The sequence below is a fragment of the Prionailurus bengalensis genome, chromosome B2, assembly GCF_016509475.1.
Source record: "Prionailurus bengalensis isolate Pbe53 chromosome B2, Fcat_Pben_1.1_paternal_pri, whole genome shotgun sequence".
Classification (NCBI taxonomy): Eukaryota; Metazoa; Chordata; class Mammalia; order Carnivora; family Felidae; genus Prionailurus; species Prionailurus bengalensis.
The window spans coordinates 40,346,277-40,362,242 of NC_057349.1; the positions used below are offsets into that span (position 1 = coordinate 40,346,277).

At 39.2% G+C, this 15,966-nt stretch overlaps 1 protein-coding gene across 6 annotated transcripts in view; it reads left to right on the plus strand.

The window, feature by feature from the left end:
- UBR2 (ubiquitin protein ligase E3 component n-recognin 2) overlaps window positions 1–15,966 on the plus strand; it is a 124,685-nt gene that overhangs the window by 95,368 nt on the left and 13,351 nt on the right. For 2 of the 6 annotated variants that reach the window (XM_043591414.1, XM_043591413.1), the window contains exons 30-40: window positions 246–445; window positions 2,455–2,548; window positions 3,214–3,375; window positions 4,830–4,933; window positions 6,084–6,162; window positions 9,388–9,536; window positions 9,909–9,964; window positions 12,065–12,161; window positions 12,415–12,482; window positions 13,706–13,841; window positions 14,347–14,437. In XM_043591414.1, coding sequence (XP_043447349.1) covers window positions 246–445; window positions 2,455–2,548; window positions 3,214–3,375; window positions 4,830–4,933; window positions 6,084–6,162; window positions 9,388–9,536; window positions 9,909–9,964; window positions 12,065–12,161; window positions 12,415–12,482; window positions 13,706–13,841; window positions 14,347–14,437 — 1,236 coding nt within the window. Of the gene's footprint in view, window positions 1–245; window positions 446–2,454; window positions 2,549–3,213; window positions 3,376–4,829; window positions 4,934–6,083; window positions 6,163–9,387; window positions 9,537–9,908; window positions 9,965–12,064; window positions 12,162–12,414; window positions 12,483–13,705; window positions 13,842–14,346; window positions 14,438–15,966 lie in introns of those variants that run through there. The other 4 variants (XM_043591416.1, XM_043591415.1, XM_043591417.1 and 1 more) reach the window with 3 other exon arrangements.

Sequence of the window (15,966 nt, forward strand, 5' to 3'; positions counted from 1 at the left end):
ACACCCTTGACAGTCATAAAAGAGTGAGTGCACTAGGGTCAGTTAAGTGAGTGTCTGGCTTCTGTGTTGCATATTGGATTGCTGTGAGGATTACAGGAGATGGTTTGATCTATGTGAAAGACTTCTGCCACTCAGATCATCAAAACCACGTGTGTGGAATATGTACCTATCTGGAGTCCACTGTTTTATGATTAAATGGAAACTTCTTAGGCTCATTGATGAAACTCGTACACTTTTTATTGCAGCCCTATGGTTTCAGATACGACACTTACAGCATTGGGCCCAGCACAAACTCAGGTCCCTGAACAGAGACAGTTTGTTACCTGTATATTGTGTCAAGAGGAGCAAGAGGTGAAGGTGGAAAGCAAGGCAATGGTCCTGGCAGCATTTGTTCAAAGATCAACTGTATTATCAAAAAACAGGAGTAAATTCATTCAGGATCCAGGTAAGTCATTCAGAGCTAGATCCTCTCCTCCCCCTTAATGACTGCCACTCAGGTGTGGCACAGAAATTTTATTAATCTAATAATAACTCTGTAGTGTTGGTGGTGTCTTAGACAGCTTTACCGTAGGCAGAAATTTTCCAGTTGACAGATGTGGAAACACTCCAGAAGGTTAACTATCAGTCCTGAATTACATAGCTGGTAAATAACAGAGATTCAAAAAAAAGCTTTTCTTTGTGATAGAACATTAACATACTTGGTACTTAACAGTCTTTCCCATTCTTTAGCACACTTGTAAAGTCCTAGTAATTAGTTGGCACCCTGGAATAATAATAATTTTGTCTCATGGATCGATCCAAAATGGAACCTCTTAGGAATGGTTGTGTGAGTTACGTATGTGAGAAGCAGTCCTTGAGCCAGATTCTGATGTGAAATAGTGATAATATCACGGATAGCGTTCCCCAGAAAGCAGATTCTTGAAGTAGAGATTACCGTGCAAGACATTTACTTGGAAGAGCCTTGGAATCAACATCTCTGGATGGAGAGGAGGGAAGCAGGTTTGGGCAAAGGGAGAAGGTGAGCTTCAATGCAGTCCCCCAAAGGCCTCTTCCTACCCTATGGGAACTCTGGAGCTGGATGGCCCTTTGGAGGTGTCCTGAGTTGGAGCGAGGGGGACTGGTCTTTAAACCCCAACACTGATCAGTGACTGGTTGTGGACCATCTCTGGAAAGAGGTGTGACTTTGAGTGAAGCAGTTGTCCCTTAAAGAGGAATAACAATTAAGCCCTCTTCCAACTGCTGAGGAAGGAGTAGGCCATTCATTCCTCCAGGGGCATCTAAGCTGCACATTATTGTTTCCATCACAGACACTTTGATATCAATACTCTTAGATTTGTTTCTATGTGCATATGCCTCAAGACTTCCAGTAAACTTCTTGAGAGTAGGAGCTGTGTCTTAGGAATTTGCAAAACACTTATTTAGCAAGTGCCTTTTACATTGTAGAATTGAAAGCCCACTTATAGGATAGCCTTTTCTCCATAAGGAAAGTCTTCACAGTGTGGATCTCAAGCACCTAGTTGAGAAAGACTGATCTGCTTCATCTTAAAAAATGATCATTTCAACTAAGCGGTTTATAAATTTCATTCTAGGCCAAAGATAAAATTATCAATTGTATTTAATTAGTTATTTTGTGAAGAAAAAACTTGGGCTGTCTATAAGCAGGTTTTCCAAATGCTTTCACAATTTATATCAGAAAAGATTGTAGTTATGCTGTGACATTTGCACTGTTCTGGTATATAAGCCAAGCTGAAACTTGAGTAATTGTTTGTAGAATGTTGTGGAATTTCTAAGATTACTAATTTACATAGAGAATTCCAAAAATTCCAAAAGCAGCCAGGCACCCATCTTATGTTTATATTCATGTTTTCATCTCCTTTGAATATAAAAAATTAGCACCAGAATGGAAGACTCTGTCTGAATTACTCTCTTTCCCATCTGGGCTGCTGTCCTGGACATTTTGCTCCCCCTTTGGCTCTCCTTTGTGACTCTCCTTTGCATTAGTGTATTTAGGCAGACTCTCCCCTAGGGGGCGCCTCATTGCTGCCACAACACCTTTACTGTGACCCAGGTGTCCTAAAGTATTAAAGGCAGCCCAGTGAAGAATATTCCTCTCACCAGCTCAGGGCTTTTGGAGGGAATGGGAGTCTCTCAGTGCCCTGAAAGTGTGGAATATTCAGAAGATTGGATGTACATAATACAGAACTCCAGTTTCAGTTAACAATTCAGGGATATTTAATTTGCTCAGGATGATGAAAATTAGTCTTGCTTTCTCAATAATCCAGGGTCTTACATAAATTACTAGTATCTCAAAGGAATAAACTAGCATTCCATTTCAAGTATGCGACCCCATATCAAGGATTTCACAATTTAAAGTTGTACATTTGTTATAGGAAGATTAAATGCTTGGTTTGTTTTGTTTTGTTTTGTTTTTTGTTTGTTTGTTTTGTAATGCAGAAAAATATGATCCATTATTCATGCACCCTGATCTGTCTTGCGGAACACACACTGGTAGCTGTGGGCACATTATGCATGCCCATTGTTGGCAAAGGTAATTTATATTCTTAATATTAGTCAAGAGAAGCTTATCCGAAGGCTCGAAATTAACTTTTTAAATAAAGGAAATTTCATTCTAGAGAAAGGGAGAAAGAACTAAAGATGGTAAAGGAAAAACTGTATCACTGCCTGATAACAAAACTGAGTTGCTTTGTCATACGTGTTAAAGGAGTGACTTAGAAGCTTCATAGTATATCAGCTATATCTTTTAATATGGGGATCTGTGTGACCTAACAAACTGGATGAAGAACAAGATTTTTACGGTGGCATAAACCCTAGATGAGTAGTGTCTTCCCAGGGTATGCACTCTTGATTCTAAAGGTGTTAGTAACTTGCCTTGTTACTTCCTGAGATTGTCGTGGCTTCCCGAACTAAAATGGGATCACCTTGAATTTGCTCTACTTTGGTACTTTCTATGCTTCTGCAAAACCAGCAAATCAGTATGATTATTCTGGCACTGTGCTCATTGAATTATCATGTACTTCCTCTAACAAGTAGCCACCAGCCCTGGGGAAGTGACAAGACAGCACAGGGACCAAGAAATTTGAAGATGTAAATTCTTGTATTGTGGAAACAAATTAGTTAAAACGTTGAAGCTTGTGGCTCTCATTGAAAAGAATTACCGTTGTTTTTGATACCTCATGTTCTCTAATTGTAAAGGTATTTTGATTCCGTTCAAGCTAAAGAACAGCGAAGGCAACAGAGATTACGCTTACATACAAGCTATGATGTAGAAAACGGAGAATTCCTCTGTCCCCTTTGTGAGTGTTTGAGTAATACTGTTATTCCTCTGCTGCTTCCTCCGAGAAATATTTTTAACAGGTAAGTTTGGGCTCATAAAACCTTTGTATTTAAGCAGTAGTTTCCTTTGAAGATAATGAGATAATTAAACCAGGGTGGGGGAAAAATCACTCTAGGTAATTGCATAATGTTGTCCAGATACTTTTTTATTTAGTCATTTCTTCTGGTAGACCAATGAAATAAGATTTTGGTTTTTAGAAAGAAACGGGCCAACATTGTGTAGTTTCTTGGTCATCCATGTACATTATAGAAGGTATAAAATTCCTGTGTGTTTATGAAAACTGTCTCCTTTGTTTCTAGGAGCCTACTTTAAATATTTTCCTCATACTTTGTAAGAGATGCCCAGGAAATTGATAGGCAATAGAGGAACTGCTCAAATTGACTTTATTGACTACTCTAACAGTTAAATATAATTTTTTACAATCTTTTGGCTGACAGTACACCCTGAGGAGTTGGTCCGATAAATGCAAATCTACTAATGTTTTAAAATGGAACATTTTTGTTATTTCATAATCTCTAGGGTTCTTCTAGTTAATAGAAGCGTTGGGCATTGTCATTTCAGATGTGAATTCAATACCGTCTGCTATTCAAATCTGGTTTTTATTTACCAGTTTAGAATTGTGCTGTCTACCTTACATGCACAAATACTGATTCAAGTTTTGTGAATATGAATCAACTGTTAATTTCTGTGCTATGTGGATTCAATTCAAAATGAAGTTCTTTTCAATTTTAGGAATTCAAACTATGGTGTCTTAGTTTATGCTACCACAAAATCTTCTTAAAATGCTATCAGATTTTAGTGTAAGCTCCTACTTTTTAATCATAACAGAATATCATGGTGACCTAATCTGCCTTTGAACTGAAAAATTAATCATTATTAGATTAATGCACATAAAAAGAAAAAAATTCTTTGTTGTGTTTTACCCATCCCATGAAGGTCAATTACAACGTAGTCATGAAGAACACAGGCTTTTTTGGAGTCTGATATACCTGGGTTTGAATGTCAGATATGTCCTCTGTGTGGCCTTAGTCAAGTTTCATAGCTCTCAACCTCAATTTCCTCATCTGTAAAGTAGGGAAAATAATGTAACCTGTTTCGTAAGATTATTGTGAGGATTAATTCTAATACTGTAAAATGCTTGTTAAGTGTCATATGTTAAACACTCAGTAAATACTAGTGGTGGTACTGTAATTGTGCTGTTTAAGAAATATTAGCAAATTCCAGTATTGTGAAAAAAGAAATTTTTGACAAATAGTGTTATTAGCATCATAGTGACAGATAATACATTTTCATTTCCATTGGCAGGTAACTATTCTTATTTTTTTAAGGCAACAAATTTCCCCCTAGCTTTTTTTTTTTTTTATATTTGAAGTGTGTTTAAATTATTAGGTCCATGATCATTTAAAGAATCTTTTTGTGTCATAAACTAAACAACAGCAACAGAATACTAAACAGTCTGTATAATCTTTTCTAGCAGGTTAAATATTTCAGACCAACCAAAACTGACTCAGTGGATTAGAACAATATCTCAGCAAATAAAAGCATTACAGGTTCTTAGGAAAGAAGAAAGTACTCCTAGTAAGTTCTGATAACTTGCTTTCATTTTTCCCCTAAAGTCTGAGATTATTGGAAAATGTAGTTTCAGAAGAAACTATTTAAGAATATTTCATTTTGGGGGAACCTGGGTGGCTCAGTTGGTTAAGCGTCCGACTTCAGCTCAGGTCATGATCTCGCAGGTTGTGAGTTTGAGCCCCGTGTCGGGCTCTATGCCTAGAGCCTTCTTCGGATTCTGTGTCTCCCTCTCTCTCTGATCCTACCCCGCTCATGCTCTGTCTCTCTCTCTCTTTCTCTCTGTCTCTCAAAAATAAACATTGAGATAGCTTACAAAAAAAAAAAAAAAGAATATTTTATTTTAAGTAGACTCCATGCCCAACATGGGGCTTGAACTCATGACCCTGAGATCAAGAGTCTCATGGCCTACCAGCTGAGCCAGCTAGGCACCCCTATTTAAGAATATTTTTAAAGTGAAACTTCTCATCTTAAAATTTGACTTATTCCCCCCCCCCTTTTTTTTTAGCGTGAGAGCACATGAGCAGAATTGAGGGGCAGAGGGAGAGAGAGAGCGTGTGTGTGAGAATCTTAAGCAAGCTCCATGCTTAGTGCAGATCCCGATGCAGGACTCAATCCCATGACCCCAGGGGATCATGACCTGAGCTTACATCAAGAGTCGGACATTCAACATAAATACTTTTCACTTCTTCCCCCATTTTATTGAAGAGCTTCTGGGGGTGGGGAATGTAACTGAGTATTGCAGAGCCAGCTGTGGTTCTTGGTGGACTGACTCACTTTATTGTTGGCATTACCAAAGACCTCCCAAGTTTCATAAACATGTACTGCACTTAACAACCTGTGCGAAAGCCATCTGAGCAGAATTTATACCATTGGTTTTTATAGAAACAAAACAACATACTCTCCTTACCTTCCCTAGCTGTGTTCTGGTGGCTATAATATTAGGAAAAGTGTAGTTGATCATAGAAGGTGCCTTGGTTAATCAACAATAGTATTTCTCATGCTCTGAATGTGTCTCGTGCCAGTCTTTATTAATGGAAATTTTTCCTGTCATTTTTTAAATTTATTTGACCTATATTCAGAATAAAATTTATGAGTGACATTTATAGAAATGCTGTAGACTGATGAATAATAATGTAAAATGCTTATTTCTGTCTAGATACTGCTTCTTCAAAGAATTCAGAAAATATAGATGAATTACAGCTTCCTGAAGGGTTTAGGCCTGATTTTCATCCTAAGTGAGTATATTATTTTATTTCTTTTAAATTTGTTCCACTTGAAGTGAAAAATATAGTGGTTAGAATATGATTTGTCGGGGCGCCTGGGTGGCGCAGTCGGTTAAGCGTCCGACTTCAGCCAGGTCACGATCTCGCGGTCCGTGAGTTCGAGCCCCGCGTCGGGCTCTGGGCTGATGGCTCGGAGCCTGGAGCCTGTTTCTGATTCTGTGTCTCCCTCTCTCTCTGCCCCTCCCCCGTTCATGCTCTGTCTCTCTCTGTCCCAAAAATAAATAAACGTTGAAAAAAAAAAAATTTAAAGAATATGATTTGTCAAGCTAGGGAGCAAAATATTATGGGACATTGATCTTGAAATCTGAGGTTTAAGCATTACATGGTATTTATTGCAAGTTTATTGATAGAAACCAGTAAAGTGTAAATTCTAGAGCTAGACTGCTTGATTCAATTCCCAGCAGCACTACTTACAAGCTAGGTGACTTTTTTCAAATTGCTTGACTTCTGTGTACCTCAGTTTCCTCATCTGTAAAGTACAAGTACTAATATCTATCTCATAAGTGTTGTGACATAATACATGTAAAGCCACCTGGATGCTGTCCCTGGCATAGTAACTCAAGAAAAACAGTACTGCAGGCGTGTTGATGCATAGGGGCACTGCTTGCACCCCAATGTTTATAGCAGCACTTTCAACAGTAGCCAAATTATGGAAAGAGCCTAAATATCCACTAACTGACGAATGGATAAAGAAGATGTCGTTTATATACACAATGGAATACTACTTGGCAATGAGAAAGAATGAAAACTGGCCATTTGTAGCAACGTGGGTGGAACTGGAGAGTGTTATGCTAAGTGAAATAAGTCAGGCAGAGAAAGACAGATACCATATGTTTTCACTCATATGTGGATCCTGAGAAACTTAACAGAAGACCATGGGGGAGGGGAAAGGGGGGGATAGTTACCGAGAGGGAGGCAAACCAGAAGAGACTTAAATACTGAGAACAAACTCTGAGGATTGATGGGCAGGGAAGGGGAAAGTGGGTGATGGGCATTGAGGAGGGCACCTGTTGGGATGAGCGCTGGGTGTTGTGTGGAAACCAATTTGACAATAAATTATATAAAAATTTTTAAAAAATAAAACTTAAGACAACTAGTTTAGCTTTCAATAAACATATAATAAAGACACGTAAACTTGAAGAAAAAAAAAAACAGTACTAAAAAGCTTAAATAGAGAAAACATTATTTCTTTGCCTCCTACTTCCCCTACCCTCACCCCCATTGCCAGTCCTATGATTTGTTTGTTTCTTCCACCATTTACTTCCATATATCTAGTTAAAATGCGTAGTTGACTGACTCTTGATTGATCATTTTTAAGCAGTTTTCTTTCTGTTGCCTGGCAATTTAGAATTCATCTCTTACCTCTGCCCTGTCTACTGCTCTTCACCAGTATCCAAGTAGAGTTATTTCATAATTTTTAGTTAAATCAGTTGGCAGTTTTACATTATAATTATTTCTACTGGTAGAAGATACATGTTGTTATTTTATTTCCTTTCTTTTATATAATTGTCTCTTTCTGGTGGTTAATGGATCACCTTATTTTTTTCATGTACTTGGTTTTCTATGTGTGTATTACTTCCCACCCCTGCCCCCCACCCATAGTGTAATAGATCTGTCAAATGTCTAGCAGTAGCTTTTGTAACTGCTCAGGTGCATCAGATGATCTTCTATCCTAGAACTTCCTCCCCCCAGCCTACCCCACCCCCCCCACCCCCCCCACCCCACCCCCACCCCCCCGCCTCCCGGAGCCTCTCTCTGCCTGCACTGATCAGGACGAGGCACAGCTGTCACCCTGAGACTTCCGCGGCCATGCCCCTCTTAATTTACTCCCTTGTTTTGCATAGGTGCACTCTCCAGCAGATTCCTAAGAAAGGGTGCCTGGATATTAAATTTTCATGTCTGAAAATACATTTACTTATCCAGATGCTTAGTTTATGGCTAGGGTATAGAATTGTAGGTTAGAAGTAATTTTTCATCTAGATTTTGAAGGCATTGTTTTCTAAATTCTCGCCATCTGTCAAGAAATTAACATTATTCTGATTCTTGTTCCTTTGTAACTATTACTTCTGGAAACTGTTGGGATCTTCCCTTTAATTCCCAGTGCTCTAAAATTTTTCTGTGGTGTTCCTTGGTATATGAATCTTTTTTTCACTCATTTTGCTTCATTTTCAGTAGACTCTGAAGATACATATCCTTCAGTTACGAGAATTGTTCTATATTTCTTAGACAATTTTCTCCTTTTGATTTTTCTGTTCTTTGAGATAGTCCTGCTGTTAGCTCTCTGTTGGCCCTCTTGGACTGATCCTCTAAGAAATTTATCTTGCAAGTTTGCTGGTTTCTATACTGTCTTTGTTATCTGTGCATTCTTTTTTTTCTACCGGTTTGTTTTGGTTTATCTCTTTGGTCTTTGATTCTTTCCTTAAATGTTTACTGGTCCTCGGGTGACTATTCAAGAATAAGTCACTGAAAAGCTCATTGGATGCCTGGTGGGCAGGTTGAAATTTGCTGACCTGTAAACTTCACAGTGAAATGATCAGGCCCCCACCAGTCTTTTGTGTGGGATCCCCAAATGCCAATGTGTAAAACGGCTTCCCCCTGAGGATTCTTCACTGGAGAAACTAAAATCTGTGGCAGTGGGTATGCATTGCCAATGTGCTTATGATGGAGAAAGAGGTCAAGGGTCCTTTTTTAGGATTCAGTATGTAGACTTTCACCAAATACCTTGTTTTCAGCCCTGGGCCTCACCCCTGCCAACCACAATAAAGTATAACTCCTCTCACACAGGGATAGTTTGCATGTCTTTAATTCCTGCTTTGCAAACACTATTTCTAAATAGTTTAAGTGGTTCAATTCCAACATAGCAAATGGCTGTTAAGAAACTAAACCATTTGAGGGGTGTCTGGGTGGCTCAGTCAGTTAAGCATCTGTCTCAGGTCATGATCTCATGGTTCGTGGGTTCGAGCCCTGTGTCATGCTTTTAACATGCTGATAGCTCAGAGCCTGGAGCCTACTTCAGATTCTGTGTCTCCCTCTCTCTCTGCCCTTCCCCCTGCTAGCACCCTGTCTCTCTCTCTGTGTCTCTCAAAAATAAACATTAAAACAAAATAAAAAGAAACTAAACCATTTAATTAATGTGAGCACATTATTTTGAGCTAATTATATACATGTTCACTGCAGGAACCCCTATTCTGAGAGCATAAAAGAAATGCTAACAACATTTGGAACTGCTACTTACAAGGTGGGACTGAAGGTTCATCCCAATGAGGAGGATCCCCGTGTGCCCATAATGTGTTGGGGTAGTTGTGCATACACCATCCAAAGCATAGGTAAGAGATTTATAGTTGTGTCTTGCTGTAAATCACAAGTGTATGCTAAGATGCATTATGTGTAAGAGCCTGTATTTAAATGAGGTGTTTAAAGTGGCAACAGCATGAAGAAACGGCATAAAGATTTCGAAGCAGGCAGTGTATACTGACAAACCATTAGACTGATAGTTTATAAATTAAGCACAGCAACAGAGAACTCATTTTGGTGGTGGTTATAGCTTCTTGTTGGTTGAGAGGTTGTGTTTTCATTTTTACTTTTTCATCCAGAGTTAATTCTTGTGAAACGACTTAAAGATTTCACAACCTGACAATATCGTGCTTTCAAACATGCATAACATCAGATTTATCATCTTAACCATTTTTAATCCACAGAAAGAATTTTAAGTGATGAAGATAAACCATTATTTGGTCCTTTGCCTTGCAGACTGGTGAGTTGTTGGTTTATTCAGTGCACGGAGTGGTGGAGTGGGAATTCAGTGGGTCTGCTTGTCTGTAATCTGAAGAACTTGAACTGGTTGTTTAAGGATAGGTTCACTTCTTTCATAGTAAAACTCATTTTTAATTTTTTTTTTTAGTACATTTATTTTTTTTCAATATATGAAGTTTATTGTCAAATTGGTTTCTATACAACACCCAATGCTCATCCCAAAAGGTGCCCTCCTCAATACCCATCACCCACCCCTCCACCCCCCATCAACCCTCAGTTTGTTCTCAGTTTTTAAGAGTCTCTTAAAACCCATTTTTTTATAATGATACGAGAATTCTTTATGATTTTCTTTTAAACAGAGTTGAGCTCTTTTCATCCAGAGATCTTAGTTAAATACATGAAAAGTGGGACAAAACTAAAAACCATTCTAGTTCTTGAATTTTTAATGCTGTAATTAGAAATATAAAACAGAACACACCCTCTACCACACTTGACTGCCTTTTATGAGCAACATGTAAATAAGTACAGATTAATGTCAAGACAGTATAGTTAATGCTGAGAAAAGTGAGGAAGGAATATACAAAGCTTGCTAATTTTTACTGTGTAGTTAGTATCACTGCCGGCTATTCAAGTTTAAAATCATAAAACTGCCCTTAAGAGCAAAATCATATCAATTTATTCATGTAGTCCACCTGGGGAGATTAAAAAATGCCTAGGCTCTACATGGGTCAATTAAATTAGAGTCTCTGGAGAGACTCTGGAGAGTCTTCACCTCTGCTACAGTGCCCTCAGCAGACTCCTCTTTATGATGGCTCTTCAAGCTTTGGCTTCCCTGGGAAACCTCAGAGCCATGCTCTGTGAGTGGGATATCCCTCTTCTGTGGTACTGCCTCCTTCAGTTGTCTCTTCCCCCATTCCTTCCCCTTCCTCTCTAGTCCCCCCCACACACACATTCCTCCCCCTCCAGCCAGGGCTGTAGCTCCTTGAGTGCAGGAGGAGTGGGGTGAGTTTTCATTTTAAGATCCTCAAAACCAAGACTAATGCATAACAGGTCCTCAATACCTGTTGAACCAAACAACATTACAAAAAAGTTGGAAAATAGAGAATGAAGCAGGAAAAAAACTATCAACACACCACTTGTCTTTTTCATTAGTGTGTCTAAACTTGATTAATTTTGTTCCAGCTATATTCTGCACTTCACATCAAGAATTTTCTCACTGCTGCTGCCTAGTCCCCCTAACAGTTTTTGATGGTTGCAGACACCTTGATTTGTTACATCCATCTTCTTGCCCATAGTTTTCCCAGTATTTAGAGGATTTCCCACATTTTACAGCATCTCTTTAGAATAAATATAAAGAAATACTGCATCACATTCTTGAGAGTCTTTGTTGTTTACTATTTGTTTTGATGCATGTATCCTTTTCCATAGAGAACCAGCAGCTTGGCTGTAAGGAGGTAGCTTTGGTTTATTCTGCATACAATTAGATATTCCCCATTCCATTCATTCCTTGTTAGAGACCGGTCATTACGGATGTCACGGATTCTGTGCCATACCAGCTAGAACAATCCTAGAGAGATGTCATGTGAATCCAGCTTTGCTTTGACTAGCTGTGCTTTGAACTAGGATTCCTGAAAGGAGAGAATTATAGTTGACCCTTGACAACACGGGTTTGAACTGAACAGGTTCACTTATATATGGTTTTTTAACATACATACATACGTATACACATACATACACAGTATATATATATATATATATATATATATATATATGTATAAACACATACAAAATGTGTATATAACACATACAGAAATGTGCTAATCAATTGTTTATGTTATCAGTACGTATACATATATACACATACAAAATGTGTATATAACACATACAGAAATGTGCTAATCAACTGTTTATGTTATCAGTAAGGCTTCTAGTCAACAGTAGGCTATTAGTTGTTAAGTTTTGGGACAGTGACAAGTTATATGCAGGTTTTCAACTATGGGGGGAGCGTGGTTCAACTCCCCCAATCCCCACATTGTTCAAGGGATCAAACGTACTTCATATGCTGGCTTCTTTGTTAATTGCATCTATCTCTTTATTTCAGGATGACTGTCTTAGGTCACTAACAAGGTTTGCTGCAGCACATTGGACAGTGGCATCACTTTCAGTGGTTCAGAGACACTTCTGTAAACTTTTTGCATGTGAGTATTAACATGTGTACCATATATGTTACAGTAATTTCTCATTTGTGATTTCATTTTAGGTGGTGCAACTTTCTCCATTATGAAAAATATTTTGGTAATACTGTTTGCCTTATGTACAAGTTCTAGCTTAAAGGTTCATATATATCTTATAAAGAGATGAATATAAACTAGGGTATATGCATTTTAAAAATAATGTAATGCTTATGTTGGCATATGAGGTGTGCTAATGTATTTTTCTTTAACCATTTAGCATTGGTGCCAGATGACAGCCATGGAGACCTTCCATGCATATTAGATATCGACATGTTTCATTTGTTGGTGGGTATCTTGTGACTTGTGTTTGAAGTTCTTTATCTTACTATATAATTATATCTTAGATTTGGTGAGTAGTGTAAAGGCAGACAGGAGTTGTCATCTGTCATTCTTCCTACTTCTGAGTATAATTCTTTTCCAAAAGAAAATGTTAAGGAATGTAGTTGAGAGGCTTGACCTCTCTTATTTTGCTTTGTAACTGAGGTCAGTAATTTGACCTCGTTATGTTTTTAACCTATAAAGAAATAGAAGTAACACTAGTAATGTAAGGTCAGGCTGCTGCTGACCCATACAGTGTTTTGGGGCAGATGAATCCTGTGGTCACGTTACTTAGCAACAGACAGCCCTTTTTTGTGATTTAAGGAGAGCTATTTCTTCTGAGCAGGTGCAGTCTAGTACCGAGGCACACCATTGGCCAAGCAGTGGGTGGCTCACTTTCAGCCCCACCTCAACTGGGTCCCCTTACATGGGACACTGAGTGCACCCCCACACATAGCAACCCCACGTGCTGTCCCCTTAACCTTTTGGGGCATCAGATTCTGAACCTTTAAGTTGGTTAGTACCTATCTCATATGATTGTGTCCGAACTCAGTGGAAGGAGCAATGTGAAGAGCCTAGAGCAAGGTGTCCCTAGTAAATGTTAGCCATCGTTACTGTTTCCATTGCTCCTGTGAAGACCACCACCACTAGCACCACTCGTCTAGGCAGCAGGAGGCTAATGAGAGAACTGGCATCTACTGTACCTGACCGTTTTCACATCCATTCTCAGTTAGCCCTTATATCCTTACTGCTGTGGTATTAAAAACATATATATATTATCTCTAGTTTACCTGCAGGGAAACTGAGGCTCAAGGTGTTATCTAAAAAGCTCATAAAAAGAGCTGGGATTCATATCTAGATTTTTGTATATCTCAAATCCGTGTTTTTTTCCACTACTTACTCCCTAGAAAGATTTCAAGTGTTACCTTTATTACTACTAATAAGGTCGGTATTAGGGAATCACTGGGCCTGTGAAATGATGGTGCTTGTGAAGAGCCCATTAGTCTGTATGTCATTTCATTTCGCCAGTCCCAGTGGAATTTCTAGGATGTGTACCCTTTAAGAACAACGATTCTGCCGGGGGGGGGGGGGGGGGCTGAGCTCCGAAGGGGATCATGTTAAGAAACTGGAAATGTCTTCAGCCGTGGAAGGAAAGGTGACCTGTCTGACCATTGGCATCTGGTATCTAGGTGGGCTTGGTGCTCGCTTTCCCCGCGTTGCAGTGTCAGGATTTTTCTGGGATCGGCCTTGGCACTGGAGACCTTCACATTTTCCATCTGGTCACTATGGCACACATCGTACAGATCTTACTTACCTCGTGTACAGGTAACTCCTCTTTGTCAGATTCTTGAAGGAGGAAGTACTTGAGTTTTCTCGATTAAACAAAAAAAAGAAGAGGAAGAGGTGCCTAGGTGAGAATAATGTGTAGATTATAATTAGGCTACTTCTTTTTGCTGTTCACCCTCATGGGGAAAGTTTTCAAACAAATTCCTTTCTCCTATTAAAATCCCCTAGCAATGTGACTGTTCTTACTCTTTATTTCATAAGTTTAGCTAATAGTTGAGTGCCACAGAATTGTTTAGCTGATTTTACTCACAGCCTGCTGCTTGGCACGCTGAAGTACATCGGCTTCCTCTCCTAAAGCCTACTGGCTCCTCGTTAGGACGGAGAGTGACACTGCTCACACTCGAGGGGTTAAAGTTCTTTGTATTTTGTGCACGGATTTTCATGTATGTGTTAAGTGCATGAATATATGTGAGTGCTGAAATAATGCGGTCATTCATCCATTTAATAAGCAGATATGGAGTACTGATATTTCCATATGTTTCAGAAGAGAATGGCATGGAACAAGAAAATCCTGCCGGTGAAGAAGAATCAGCAGTTCTTGCTTTGTATAAAACACTTCACCAGTGCACAGGAAGGTGAGGTCATAATCCTTACATGATAACAGTTCCCCAAATATGAGTAGGTGATAGCATGAAAACGGAATTCATTTGTTAAAAAAAGGGAAATTGCTGCCTGTTGACATGTTTAAAAGAGAAGATGAGGAAGTGATCCCAGGACTTCTAAAAATTTTTTTTAACTTTTTTTTTTTTTAATGTTTATTTTTTGAGAGAGAGTGTGAGCCGGGGAGGGGCAGAGAGAGAGAGAGAGAGAGAGAGAGAGGCACAGAATCCAAAGCAGGCTCCAGGCTCTGGGCTGTCAGCACAGAGCCCAATGTGGGGCTCGAACCGATGAACCATGAGATCGTGACCTGAGCCGAAGTCGGATGCCTAACCGACTGAGCCATCCAGGCACCCCAAGAAATTTTAATATACTAACGTGATTGGAAGTCACTGAGAAAGGAGTAATATGCAGAGCTTCCCACATGTATTTGGCCACGGAACCTTCTTTTGCTCAGAGGATCTGGCAAAGTACTATTCTAAAGTATATGTTGTCTTGTTAGGAATTTTATTTTATTTTTTTAAATGTTTATTGTTGAGAGAGACGAAGCGAGCGGGAGAGGTGCAGAGAGAGGGAGACACAGAATCTGAAGCAGGCTCCAGGCTCCCAGCTGTCAGCACAGAGCCTGACGCAGGGCTTGAACTCACCGCGAGATCATGACCTGAGCTGAAGTTGGACGCTTAACCAAGTGAGCCACCCAGGCACCCCAGATATTTTTAAAGTAATATGTAGGACTGGCCAGAGTGCAAGGGAATTATTAGAAATCCACGTATTGTTGGAGTCATTGTGATTTGTTACAGCAGTTTCCTTAGCTTTTTAACAGTGTTAAACAGGTCATAATCTCATGGTTTGTGAGCTTGAGCCCCACATCAGGCTCACTACTGTCAGCACAGAGCCCACTTCAGATCCTCTGTCCCCCTCTCTCTGCCCCTCCCTTGCTTGCATATGTGCCCGCGCGTGCTCGCTCTCTCTCTCTCTCTCTCTCTCTCTCTCTCTCTCTCTGAAAAATAAAATAAACATTAAAAAAAATGTATGCCAAGGACCCTGATGTTTATTCTTGGACTGAGTTATCCCATTTCTGAGAATACATGCTAATAATGTATTATGAGAATAATGCTAATAATTCAACATATAGAAAAACCTACAGGCGGGGCGCCTGGGTGGCTCAGTTGGTTAAGTGACCGATTTCAGCTCAGGTCATGATCTCACGGTTTGTGGGTTCGAGCCCCTTGTCGGGCTCTGTGCCGACACCTGAGAGCCTGGAGCCTGCTTGCAGAGGAATAATTTGCTGTAGATTATGTATTCCAGAATATTACAATTCTAAAAACAGTTATGGTTTATGATGTTCTGAAAAACAAGCTGATTTTAAATTTTATATGTTACAGTTAGAGCTATGTAAGACATAAATGAGTGTGAAAATAGTTTGCCAGAATAATAGTGTTGATAAAAGTTTCTAGAATAGTGGATAGTTTTTTATTTCACACATATTCTGTCTATATAGCTATAT